General features: G+C 31.8%; 1 protein-coding gene across 1 annotated transcript in view; it reads right to left on the bottom strand.

The window, feature by feature from the left end:
* LOC111631379 (multidrug resistance-associated protein 4-like) overlaps positions 1-14,184 on the bottom strand; it is a 44,890-nt gene extending 30,706 nt beyond the window's left edge. The window contains exons 1-2 of the mRNA XM_023375607.1: positions 14,168-14,184; positions 10,895-11,005 (exon numbers count right to left, since the gene is read on the bottom strand). Coding sequence (XP_023231375.1) covers positions 10,895-11,005; positions 14,168-14,184 — 128 coding nt within the window. The remainder of the gene's footprint in view (positions 1-10,894; positions 11,006-14,167) is intronic.
* Between the last annotated feature and the right edge of the window lie 602 nt (positions 14,185-14,786).

The following is a 14,786-nucleotide window of genomic DNA, read 5'->3' on the forward strand; positions in this document are numbered from 1 at the left end:
TATTTATTTTTTTCTTTTTTCTCAAGATTTTTAATTTTATCTTGTAATTCACAAATAATTGATTTTAGTTGTATAATTTCGTTATCTTTAGAAGCAATTCTATCCTCTAAAATATCAATTTTGTCTTTCATGGCTAACTTTTTCGGCATTTTGGTTAGATACAATAATTCCTGTCACAATTTAATATTGAGTTACCCAAACTGTAACTTATTTTATGATTATACTGTAGGCTATATAATAATCCCCGGTCGCAAAACCCAATTATTGCTGGACCTTGTGTATGAGACAAAGGAACAATGAACTTACCGTTTTCTCTTCCTTTCAAGTTGAACTTTGCCGTCGTTTCTTTCTTTGTTCTTTTCTTTTTATTCAGATGTGATGAACCTCTGTCCTCACTGGTGGCTCCAATTTGTTACGGCTAACGGGAATCTTAGCCAGGTACAAATTCAAAGTGATGAGTTCGTACCCCAAGGTTCAAATCTATTCTGGGGTATAACTTCGTTCTTCTTGCGTCTCACACTGATCGACGTCCTCACAACCAGAGACCAAACCAAAAAGTGACTGACCCTGCGGTTCCTCTCGTACCGCGCAGGGTTATTCTCCCAACGACTTCCATTTCGCAGTTAGGGGTCTTCCGCCTTAGGGGCGTTCAGTCATAATCCCACGAACAATAGTTTCGCGCCACTGGCAACTCGACCAATCACATGTATGGTACAAAGTGTCCATTACAGGGTGTAGTTATGATACCTTGTTTACAATTCACTAAAATGTAATTGGGGTTCCATAATACCATAAATACCATAATTCCATAAATGTGGGTGTAGTTATGATACCTTGTTTACAATTCACTAAAATGTAATTGGGGTTCCATAATACCACCTTCTCCTCTATACTATATCTATGTATTTTGAGGATAGTATTTAACCTACTTGGGTATTCTTTAATTAATCTTTGCTTTATTTGTGTATGTTCTGTTAGTTTGGCCTGTTGGAACTCTAAAAACTTGTAGAACTCGCACTCTTTCATGGATTCAATAATGTCCTCATTTCCAAGTGCAAAATATTCCATTTCTAAGTGAAAACTCTTCTTTCTTCAGGTTTCCTTTTGCTATGTGAAGTTTTTTGCATTTCTCCAAGCCAAACTTTATTTGTATGTCCTTGGTGTATGAATGTGTGATTTGTAGGAGCTGCTGAAGTGGTTTTTCTATGGATGCATAGTTTTATGTCATCCATGTACATGAGATGTGAAAGTGTAAACTGCGTTGTTTTTTCATTTCTGATATTGTAGCCATAATGCGTGTTGTTTAACATGGTGGATAATGGATTCAGGGCTAGACAGAACCAGAGAGGACACAAGGAACATTCTTGAAAAATTCCTCGCCTAATGAATATTTCGTTTGTTTGTATGGAATTGTTACTAACCCTGAGATGTAGTGTTGTTCTCCAGTGCTGCATAGTGTTCTGGAAGAATGCAATGAGTGACAGATGTATTTTGTACATGTGTAGAATATGTAGCAGCCAACTGTATGGAACACTGTCAAATGCTTTTCTGTAGTATATATGCCATGTGTATGTTTCTGTGTTGTTTGTGTACTTGCCGTAGAATGACTGAATCTATGAGTAACTGTTCTTTGCATCCCCTGTGATTTATAGGGCAATTTTTTTGTTGTTCTGTAAGAATGTCGTGTTCTTCAACATGTTTGTATAGTTAGTTTGTGATACAGGATGTGAATAATTTGTAGAGTGTTGGAAGACATGTAATTGATATGTATTGTGTGGGTCTGTGATGTTGTTGTTTTAAGGTTTCATGTAGGTGATGCCCTGAGTAAGAAATTTTGGCATGTCTTGTGGGTTGATGATGATGTGTGTTAGATGTTTAGCCAGTTCCTGGTGCAGTGATGTAAATTTTTTGTACCAGAAATTGTGAATGTTGTCTACACTAGGTGTCTTCCAGTTGTGTTTTCTGTTAACAGCATAGCGGATGTCGTGTAAGTTTATTTCAGCACAGGGCATAGTTGGTATGTTGTGCAAGTTTCTGTTCTCCTCCTCGATCCAGCCTGCATCAGCATTATGTGTAACAGCATTGACCTAAGAGGAGACCAATAAGTTGTGAGTTTTTCTTTTGTTGGTGTGTGACTGTGCTGTGTATCAGTGTTTGTTTTGATTATTTTTCTGTAGAAAAGTTTTTCATTGTTTGTGAATAATTTAATTTGTCCTTTTCGTAGTGTACATGTTTTGTATCGTTTGAGTCTACGTGCTTTCGCTACGAGTTTTTGTTTTAATGTATCGAGTAATGTGTGTGATGTGATTTTCGTCTTTTGTGTGTGTTTTGATTTTCGTGAAAATGTTTTTGAGTTGTTTCTTTAATTTGAGTGTTATGTTGTTTTTAGTGTATTGTGTCAGCCTGCCTAATTGCTATCTAATTTCATTTATTTGTGTTTCAATTCTTCTTTGCCAGGCAGGCTTGTGATGGAATTGTGTTTTGTGTGTCTGTCTGTGAGTGTATTTTCAGTCCATGGTGTGTCACTACTGTGACTACCCCAGCATAATCTAATGTATGAATGTATGAGATTGTAGAAATTAAATGGATATTGTGTGGTAGTAAGTGAGTGTTTACATTAAGGATGCACCGATTAATCGGTAAGTAATCGGTAATCGGCCATATCGGCCATTTTCCCGATTAATCGGTATCGGCCATTTCCCCCGATTAATCGGTTTTAATAATCGGCCAATTTTGTATTTTAATATTTTTGTTAGAATGTCACGCAAAAGGCTAATAATAAAAAATATTAAATTTCTGTTATATATTTATTATTTATTACATGACAATCTAAATATTAAAAGAAAATTTAACTTAAATTATTTCTTTTATTAATACATATCATAAGGTATAATGTAACCTATTCAAAACTATCTGTTTTATTTAAAGTTTAAACTTTAAATATATAAAACAAATAAAAATTTAATATCCAAACTTTAAAACCCTAAACCTGTAATAATAAAACATGAGAACTTCACCATTTTCAAAGCTCTTAAATGTTACCTCCAACTCTGAAAATTCTTTCACTTTTAATGGAAATGCTAAGGGACTTAGATATTTCATAGCTATTTTGCTTAAATTAGAAAAAAATTCTTTTGAACTCTCCACCAAAAAAATGGATCGCTATGTCTTTGTATAAAAGGTAAATGTAAATATTATTCTAATTCTTGATCGAAACGTTTGTTCGTTTGTTTTGTTTTTTTCTTCCTTTTTAAAAACATGCTTTTATTCATTCTTTCGTTCACCAGAAGTTAATTCATCAAATAAATTAGAAAAACTCAGAGATTATCCTCCATCTTGATCGTCTCCAGAAGCAGAAGCTTCAGAATTTAATTCTTGAGATTTTGAATTATCAACATTATCTAAGCTATCGATTGTCCATCTTTTTATTTTCTCTATCATTATTTTTTTTTTTTTTGAAATTTAATTTTGAATCTTGGATCTAATAAGGATGACAACCATAGAGACTTGTTTTCTATATATGCTGAAAATCTTTTTATATTGAATTTTCTAGTCTTTCTATAGTGGAATTAATGCCATTTTTAAAGGAACTACTCTTTACTTTTGATAATAAGAGAGACCACTGATATGTGCTCAACGTGGGAATTTTATTATCTATAGCATATATGCACAAGGGCTTTTTGCTGTTCAAAGTTTCTTTGCAACATGCAGTAAGTAGAATTCTAGCGAGTAGGAACATCTTGAATTAATTTGTGTTTCTGCAAACCTAACTTGTCTCGCAAATCTTCCAATTTGCTTATAGCTACAGAAGAATGATTAAAATGTGTGACAATATTTCTATTAACTGTGATTATAGTTTTCACATCTTGTTGAGAAAATATGCATTCGTTTAGTGTCAGCTGCAGTGTATGTGTAAAGCATGATAATACTTCTAAGTTGCAATTCCTGATTCCAGCTACCATATTTGCTCCGGAATCTCTCAGTACTAAGAATATCTTATGACTTTTGTCAACTTATATCGTTCAAGAACTATCTTTATCTGTTCGCTGATAAGTGTAGCTGTATGAGAACCTTCAAAGGGAACAATTCGCAAAACAGCTCTTGCTGAAAATTATCCTTCAACCAGTGAGGCTGTTACATTTTAAAAAGGAAAATTATTTGTAGTTGCTGTCCAAATATCAGCGGTTAAAGAAATACTGTATATTTTGAATCATCAATAGCTTTCTGAATTTTTGACTGAACTTTTTGAAATATATCACGGATGTTATTCTCAGATATATATTTTCTGCTGGGAATATTGTAATTAGAAACGAAATTTTTAGTAATCTTTGAAATCCTAAATCTGATACAACAAAGTATTCTGTATATCTACGCTTATCATTTATCCAATCAAATAATGAACTTCTTTGGATCGTTGATATTCCACAATTTTTTCTTCTCTATTAATTGAGTTAAAGTAGCTTGTCTTTGGATATGAGTTTCAGTTGTTACTGATGAACATTCAGCTTCTTTCGTTTCAGAACTTTCTCTTTTCATCTTTTAAGTTTATTTTAAAAATTTTTCATGATGACATTTTTCCAGATGATTTATCATGTTTTTGGTGGCGAAAGTTTTAGCATTTTTTCCATCTCTTGAAAGAAAAGACTGGCATAAATTGCACTTGAAAAACTTCTCGTTTTTATCTTTCTTAAAAAATTTCCAAGCAATACTGGAAGCCATGGGGGTTTGGATTTAGATATTAATTAAAATTTAAAAGTTTATCAAAATAATAATTTATCATTTTAATTTAATACATCTGAGAAAGAAAAAATAGCTTCATATTGAAAATTATTTCTATAACAAGTTGTTATAAAATTATTTTTATCATATAAAATTTTATATTTTTATTAAAAATATACACTTACATGAATAATAATCATAATATAATTAATTATTTTTTTTATACTCTTTCCGCCCTGTGGGCACTAAGAGGGCCTCTTATAGCAGGCCCATTATGGGTTCGGCCAAGCCCATAATGGGGTGACCGGGTGATGAGGGACGGGGCCCGACATATCCGAACGGACCACCCCCCAAAAAATTACTGGATATTCCTTGAACCGTCCGAATTCGATCCCGGGTCCCCAATAGAGTTGGGCTGCCACCTTGGCCGTTCGGCCATCCGGCCGTCCGTAATTAATTATTAACACAATAAATTATTAACACTAATCGGCCGATTAATCGGTATCGGCCGATAATGCGTGACCGATTAATCGGTAATCGGTAATCGGCCATTTTGTTTATCGGTTCATCCCTAGTTTACATAATATAATGTTTTTCCTACTTCCTTATTATTATTATTACTATATATAAAATACATATTAGGTAAATAAAAAGTCCTTGGACATTATTTTCAGCATGCAATTGATACGTTTTCAACACTAAATGAAGCCCAAGATAGTATATGTGGATTTGTATACAATTGCATCTTACTTTAAATACTCAAAAATGAACCAACTCAAGTGTCAACACTACTTAGGTCGACTATACATATCCACTTGAGTTTTACTCTTTTTTTGGGTTGACAAGATTGGTAAAACATACGGATTTAAGAAAACACGAAGGATCAATTTTGACATGATTCCAATACTTTTTTGTTAAGAATACATAACAGCTGGAAAAGTGAACAGTGTGATTTTACATGAGTTCATTGGTGTAACGTTTTCTTTATGCAATGCGTTCATTGTTTAGATTACATTAATTGTTTAACTTACAATTATGTGAATATTTTCTGATACATTTTATTAAATGTTAGCAAACAATCACTAATTTAAAAGTCGCTGTTTGTGTGTGTGTGTGTGAATTTTTATAACTTCTGCAGTTGTTATCCAATCCAGATAACATTTTAGTTATATTCGTTTAATTTAATTCCTTTGATACTCTTGTTCTGATTCAAATACACCTAAGAAATCCACAAAAAATTTATTTTTTATATGAAATAATTATTTTCACTTAAACGCGAATCTGACATCCAAAAAACTTGACAGGAAATAATTCCCGTTCAAGAAAAATCCCCCAAAAAGTGTTTTTACAAAAAAAGTATTGTGAGAATACGGACGAATAATGTCAAGGCCCTCTAACCGTCAGATCTGTTAGACCTGCTCACTTTGTCACTGGATGGCTTAATTTAACAGAACCCGAGTGGTAAGATTCTGTGTGGGGTTGTGCATAAGGAATATATACTCGACTACGAAACTCCTTAATATAAAAATTAACAATTTAATCACAGAAGACCAAAATAACAAGGACAAGTAAATAAACAACAAAACATAAAACATATGTCTACTCTATGACTATAATCTGTGTTAGTGGAGAGAGAGAGTTTACATGAAATCATATTACCTCGGTGTACATGATACGAATAGTCGGTGGTTGTTGGCTAGGAATGCTCTGGTCCCAATTCAAGAAGGAGAGACTGTATGTGGCATGTTCTATCGGGGTGAACTGCCTTCCTATGGAAAGGTCTGGGAAGAAATGCCTCGAGTGTATGTAAACCTGCCCTTTTATCCCCGAATATTACCTCATCTTTTTCCCAGAAATGTTGTGTCATTGGACCAGGTGGTGTGCAAAATTCTAAGATAAGAGGTGTGGAGGAAAAAAGCAAAACATCCTCAGTTCTTGTAAAATGTAGCGCAATAGAGCAGTTTTTGCAGGATGTTGAAGTTTTGTAACCTTTTTAGGTTATATTAATTTTATTCCAAATTTTATCATTTTTCTCATTTTTAACTATTGTAAAAATAAAAGTTGAATAATTGAAATTAATACATATTTTTTTAATGTGGAAATGACGCAAATTGGAAAGGGGTCATCCAGATTATCACACCATGATACAAAGTTCTTGCAATTATATTTACAAATTTACACTATTTTAACAGCGAAAGAACTCACTCACTGAAACTCATCTGCAATTCTGCCATGTTAGTCTGTTCACACANGCTGGAGTTTGCTTTCCTGGGAAGTTCTCATGTACGCTTCAGGGAAATATTGGTCTAAAGCATGAGGAGATCTAACTTACCGCATCTGTTCAAATATAACACAATATTGTCGATTTTTATGCTATTAAATTACGAGGAGGCCGAAAAAAAGGTATCGGAAAAAATTCTACTGAACAAAAATCAAAAAAATCCTGTTGATGTTATAAAAAGCATCCAATACCGTTTTAAAAAATTTTACCCAAGTCAAATAGGTCAAATAGAAGTTTAGAACGATTTAATTAATTTGATTTAAAAACTCCCAGTCAAAAACAATAGCGAAATTAATTACCTAATTAATAAATCGTCATAAAATATTTTCGCAGCAAAAATAATTCATGAAATTTGCACAGATCATAGATAACGATGTATATATGCTGATTCATATATTTTCAGAAAAGTTATGTCAAGGCTTTTTAATGGACCCTTAAAGTCAATGCGTGTTAATTAATTAATATTAAATCTGTAAACATGTTTAATAAAAAAAGAAATAAAAGAATTATTTTTTGAGTTAAAAAAGTAATGCTAGTTTAAATTATTAGGAACCACTTCAAGTTTTAAAAAGATTTTTCCACTCTGGACTGTCAATCCAATGATAAACATAAAAGTTTTCAAATACTGGTAATATTGAGAAAAGCTTAGACTTCACTTCTTCGATTAAAATGGTAAAATAAATGTCTTTAAAAATTGGCTTATTTTATTTTTTTAACAAAAGCAGATCTAAAATTAAAAATTTTCAGCTTTCTTAGCTCAAAATTTTTCATTTTAGACAGGGCTGTGGAGTCGGAGTCGGAGTCAGAGTCGTGGAGTTTTGGTGTTTTAGCCAAAGTCAAAGTCGGAGTTGGATGATAAGGAAAAGTCGGAGTCGGAATCAAAGTTGGAGTCGGTAGATTTTTACGTGACTCCACAGCCCTGATTTTAGATCTGCTTTTGTTAAAAAAGAAACACAAGTGATTGGAAAATTCGTTGAATTCGTTTTATTTATTGCTCTCGAAAACCATAAACGAATGCATTATGAAATACAGCTGGAAAAATCCTCATAAGCACTGTCACAAAATAAAACATGTAAAATTATTACAAATAAAAACGATTTAAAAGTTAACGTAAGGTATAATGTAACAGGAGTATTTTAACAAAAGAAAACTGTTTAATTCTAAGCATATTTATTTCATGTCATTTAGCTTTTTCCAAGTAGCTACTATAATAATTAATTTTCTGTAATGGATGTTTATTAATGTTTTCTTTTATTTTTATGATTTGTTATTTATTATTATTAGTTTACTACGAGTGTAATAAATTAACGAGACTTATTGTATTTATGTAATTCCTATATGCAAAAAGGTACGATTTTGTTAGGCTAAAAGTTTAAGAAAATGTTTTTTATATGCCCCTGTAAATAAAATCTTATATTATTTGACTAGAGGTTACACCAGTGTAAAATTCTTATTAATATCTGATAGTCATAATAAGTTAATAATAATTATTATTAATTTATTAATTAGTAATTAAGTTTTTCATTTATTAAATATAAGAAATATAAATACTACTTTACAAAAATGAAACTTTGCATTTTGCCCTTTCTTTTTTTGCCGTTCACACCATCAGCACTCCTTAAATAATTCACAAAACTTCAGAGACGACCTTTCTTCTGAGGGTACTGCTTCAGCAAAAGAATATAAAAAAAAAGTTAAGCGTCCACTTTTAAGTTTTATCTTTGTAAAGTCGTATTTATAATTTTTATATTTATTAAATGTGAATACCTCCGGCCATGTACTGTATTTCTATTTGTGTGAACCGCCGGGGAAATCGCAGACCGTTTCACCTCCCTTTCCGGCAACAGGTCGTTAAACCTGCTCACTTGTCAAGATGGCTAAATTACTATTACTGGCGCCAAGGTTCGGGACTCTCATATGTCGGTCAAGTGGAGGGAGAGTATTCGGGGTCATCGATAAGGCGAAGGCAGTATACGAGTAAAGGAAGATACCATATAACAATTAAAACAAGTTTATTCAAATTAGACAAGATCGACATGAATTACAAACACTAATTTCTTCAATTAATCGACTAAGAGCTCGAGAGAGAGTTTACATGGGTTTCCATACATCTTTGTAGGTTTCCACGGCGATTCAAGTCCACTAAGGCAAATAGATATCCAATAAATAATGTTTTTAAGGTAACCCATTTTTAGCACAAGTATAAAAGTTCGCGACTGTGGGGATGGACGATTTCGATGTTCGGAGCTACGGCGGGTTCAATGATTTTCTTCTTACGGTTGGCGATGACGTTGGTCTGACTTTCGTTATGTGACTCTTCCGAAAGGGGAAGGAAGCATCTTTTATAGCTTTTTGCTGGGAAAATCGGTCACATGATCGGTTGTTATAAAAGATAAAGGTTATAGGTGTTCCCGGGACCAAAACAAGTGACGAAATTTGGTAGCTAACTATAAAATTTTATGCAAGTCGAGCTGCAGGCTGTGTGGGAACAATAGAATGTTGATAGTTATGGGAGGAAAGTTTCAAATGTTCTCAGCTAAGATTGTTTTTTTTTGTCAATCCTTTATATAACAAAAGTGAAAATAATTAAATTTTTTCGGTTATAAAATTCCAGATCTCACATTAGTTTTTTATTTAAAAAGTTCTTTCATATTTCATAAGACTACGTGCAATGTAAGAAAACAATATTCCAGATATTTGTTATTGCATAACATAGAAAAATATTCAACNTTCACACCATCAGCACTCCTTAAATAATTCACAAAACTTCAGAGACGACCTTTCTTCTGAGGCTATTGCTTCAGCAAAAGAATGTAAAACAAGTAAAGCGTCCACTTTTAAGTTTTATCTTTGTAAAGTCGTATTTATAATTTTTATATTTATTAAATGTGAATACCTCCGGCCATGTACTGTATTTCTATTTGTGTGAACCGCCGGGGAAATCGCAGACCGTTTCACCTCCCTTTCCGGCAACAGGTCGTTAAACCTGCTCACTTGTCAAGATGGCTAAATTACTATTACTGGCGCCAAGGTTCGGGACTCTCATATGTCGGTCAAGTGGAGGGAGAGTATTCGGGGTCATCGATAAGGCGAAGGCAGTATACGAGTAAAGGAAGATACCATATAACAATTAAAACAAGTTTATTCAAATTAGACAAGATCGACATGAATTACAAACACTAATTTCTTCAATTAATCGACTAAGAGCTCGAGAGAGAGTTTACATGGGTTTCCATACATCTTTGTAGGTTTCCACGGCGATTCAAGTCCACTAAGGCAAATAGATATCCAATAAATAATGTTTTTAAGGTAACCCATTTTTAGCACAAGTATAAAAGTTCGCGACTGTGGGGATGGACGATTTCGATGTTCGGAGCTACGGCGGGTTCAATGATTTTCTTCTTACGGTTGGCGATGACGTTGGTCTGACTTTCGTTATGTGACTCTTCCGAAAGGGGAAGGAAGCATCTTTTATAGCTTTTTGCTGGGAAAATCGGTCACATGATCGGTTGTTATAAAAGATAAAGGTTATAGGTGTTCCCGGGACCAAAACAAGTGACGAAATTTGGTAGCTAACTATAAAATTTTATGCAAGTCGAGCTGCAGGCTGTGTGGGAACAATAGAATGTTGATAGTTATGGGAGGAAAGTTTCAAATGTTCTCAGCTAAGATTGTTTTTTTTTGTCAATCCTTTATATAACAAAAGTGAAAATAATTAAATTTTTTCGGTTATAAAATTCCAGATCTCACATTAGTTTTTTATTTAAAAAGTTCTTTCATATTTCATAAGACTACGTGCAATGTAAGAAAACAATATTCCAGATATTTGTTATTGCATAACATAGAAAAATATTCAACTTAATCAGATTTTTTAATACAAATTGATTAACTTACTTCTGAAGTAAATCCCCTAGATATTCTGAAGTGTGATATTTTGAAGTCTCATATAGATCTTCTTCTTTTAACAATCGCTTTGATCCTTTGATTATTATCGGAAAAATCCAACTGAAAATAAATAATTCATATATTAGTAGTGTTAAAAAAATTCCTTATACTGAATGTACGAATATTGCCATAATTGTACTAATATGACTATACAAATTATTTATGACAATCGCAGTGATTTTTTTTTCTTAAAGATCGAATGGCAAAAAGCAATTTGATTAGATGAGTGTTTTGAATTTTTTATCCTTATTATTCTCCATCTTTATAAACCTGTTTGATATATTTTTCTGAAATAGTTTAGTATAGGATGTAAATATGTATTAGGAATAATCCTCATATTATATAAATTCAGCAGTTACAAATGATAAAATTTATCAGGTTTACTCTTAAGGTTTATTTCCTATTTTCAAATCTCCACTATAGCAAGATATCCATTCTTTTAAAACCTCGTTGAAATGAAATTTTTCAATAAATAAAACAATTAATAATTCTGAAAGAAAAACTTTTCATAAAAAGTTAAAAAATAAAATTCTAGTTTTCACTTTTTGCAACAAACATTGTTAAATTTTTGAAAAATTATTCCCACAGTACAATATACAGTCACATTTGTATTTGACTTAACTTAATACTAAGGAAGAAGGGAGTTTTGTAAAAATGAAAATAAAACAACTAGCAAACTACTAACCTACACAGTGGTGGGTCTATAGTTTCTATATTACTACTCTAATATTTTCGTTGGATTAAATTAACAAAGCTTTTTCCTCTGATCTTTAAAGATAAAATGTACTGTACATGAAAATTTTAACACAAACCTGATGTTAATGGATGTAACTTGAGTTAAATTATAGATTTGAAATTTGATATGTTTATTATTTTGCATTTAGGTATCAAAATACAAAAAAATTGAAGGTAAGAACTCATTTCTTCCAAGCATATTGTTAGATTTTTGACAAAAATGAAAAAATTCAAAAATATAATTGTAGTTATTCATGCAATGTTTATATTTTACCAGTTTAAGAATAGTGATGGCATTTGTGTGATGCCACAGGAACAAACTAGTTTATTGATACAACAGAAGCAAGGATGTTTTAAATCCTCATTAAAACTTTACAAAGTGAAAGCGATTAACTATTACGGCTGTATAATTTTAAAAGTTTTGTATAAATATATCTTTTTTATATATACGAGTTGATGCTAGAGGATGACAAAATTGAAGTTGAAACTTTAAATCTTGAGTAGTATACTCACATTAGTTGTGTACCCTTTCAATGTATAAACCTTCTGCTTCCGCGACTTCCAATGATTATATCAGTGCATCAGGGCATCATCTCTAAGCTTCTACTCAGCGGCTTCGTCGTTTATTTCTTCACAATATAAACCAAATCGAAACGGTGTCCTTTCAGAGCCAGACTTGATTTTAGGAAAAAGATAAAAATCACATGGAGCTAGGTCAGGAAAATGCAGTGGGTATTTAAGTAGTGTGTCTCCCTTCTTGGCCAATAACTGTTTCACTGACAGAGTTGAATGAACTGGTACGTTGTCCTGATAAAGGATGTAGCCATTTTTCCAGAAGTTTCATCGCTTTCTTCTGACCATTTCTTACATAGACTCCAGAACTTTTTTGTAGTAGTATTGGTTTACAATTTCTTTCACTTTTCGCACATTTTTTTCGGTTTTTGATTTGCTGGGCCGTCTAGATTGTTTATCCTCTTTCATATTATCTCGGCTTTTAGAAAATCTCTTGTGTCATTCTAACAGACGTGCACAAGAAAGATATGTGTCTTTGTACGTTTCACGTAGCAGGTTATAAAAATCATTGGAGATTTTTTTCAATTTCACTAAAGATTTTATGGTTGATAAGCTGTTTCACCAAAGATTTTATTTTCAAGCTCGTCGTTTTGCCGACATGCGCTAACAACACGTCTACTTGCTGCAAACATTTACAATAATCTAATAGTGGTTGCAAGTGGAGACGTACTGTGCTTATTCTTACTTGCTCAAAGTCGTTTATCCATCCACTCACTCTGGCTCACGTGCGGTTATTTTGTACAGGCGATCACAGTCTCTTTATTTTCTAGACACACCAGGTATTCCTTCATTTATAAAGAAAAAAAGTTATTTGTGTATCGCGTTATCGGGACTATCGTTTTTAGATCAAACAAAAAAAAAATCAATCTACTTTTGTGTGCTGTTGTTATATATATTTGCCTGGGTGAGCAGTAAGCAAGCATAGTCTTCTGGGATGAATTTGCAGTTTTGGTCTGAGTATTAAAAAAATTCACGTTAGATTTTTATTTATTTATTTTTTTTTTGGTGTGACAATGATCAGTAGAACCATTGCGTGTGTAAAAGTTATTTGTTAGAAAATATAATTGACTCTCAGATAAGATGTAATCAAAAAACGCTAAATCTTTAAAGCTTAATAACAAAAAGGTGTTTTTAGATTTTTGGGTGCTGTTTATTGAAATTTAAAATCTACAGTTTCTTCATGTTTTTGCAGTTTGGTGAATTTCGGTTAAACTATGGTAAAGTTATCCAACTTTAATTAAAAAACTTGTTTTTTGAATACGGATAAGTTTTGCAATTAGAAGAGTTTTGATTTTCTCAATGTAACTTACTTATTAACTAATTTTAAATTGATTAGAACTTAAACAAGTATCAATTCTTTGAAGTATTTTTGTAATTTCTCTGTTTTCAACTTTAATTTAAAAAATATGAAATAATAACAGTTTATTAACGTTTATTACAGTTAAATAATATATAATTATGGTCTTCGATTTAAATTAAAAAATAAATTGAAATCAAAGCAATTAAAACATAATATTTAGGGAATTGTGAAAGTGCTTATTGTCAGTATTTATTGTTCGGCTATGTTTAATGCTAGAAGTGAGAGTAGAGTATCTATTCATAGCACTTCTTCATAAAGTGTCACTTTTGGTTTCGGTTTGGTTGGTTGTTAGAATGTTTTGCTTGCTTCATATATATATAATATTATAATTATGCTATATATTATATTTAACTTCTAGGCATTTTTATGCATGAAATACAGCTAGAAGTGTAATATAGGTTTTTTTCGGGGTTAGGAATGAATGATTCCATTTTATATTGTTTCTTATGAGAAAATTTGTTTTGGTTGAAACTCGAAAAATTCATTATATCTCTTCTTTTATAAATCTGAGTCTAATGGGCGATTGGCCAATGCTTTACAAACTCAATTCTCACCTGAACTTCAGAACCATTTCGAGTAACAGGCCATAGAAATTGTAAGAAACTCAATCAAATTAAATACTTTTATTTTGGAATCTTTTTGTACGCCCTTGTGTCTGCCATTGCTTTTTCCTAACGTCTCCATTCTATCGCGTCATTCTGACAGAAGCATGAGAGCAGCGAGGAAACCTGCTTTTAAATTTGTAGTGCGTTTAACTGAAAATTCGTGAAGTATGCGGTCACGAACTTACTTAGAAGAAATCAGCGTGAGATGAATTCAGCACAAAAATTTAAATATCTGTATTACAAGATAGTCATGTCAACATGAGTAGTAGTGATTTGACACATCCTGATCACAAAATTAATTTCATGAGTAAATTTCAAATAAAAGTTTGTTGAATGGAATTATTTCAGATCACAAAATTAATTTTTTGAATAAATTACTATCGAATAAATTAAAATTGCAAATAAAAATTTGTTGAATGGAATTATTTCAGATCACAAATCTTAATTTTATTTTAACAATAAGGTTATATTAATTATTAAATTTTAAATTAAATTAATTTTATTTTAACAATAAGACTGTATTAATTATTAAATTTAAATTTTATATTATTTTAACAATAAGTTTAAT

This window comes from Centruroides sculpturatus, unplaced genomic scaffold (genome assembly GCF_000671375.1).
Source record: "Centruroides sculpturatus isolate CEXI.00-Female unplaced genomic scaffold, Cexi_2.0 scaffold479, whole genome shotgun sequence".
NCBI classification, from domain to species: domain Eukaryota; kingdom Metazoa; phylum Arthropoda; class Arachnida; order Scorpiones; family Buthidae; genus Centruroides; species Centruroides sculpturatus.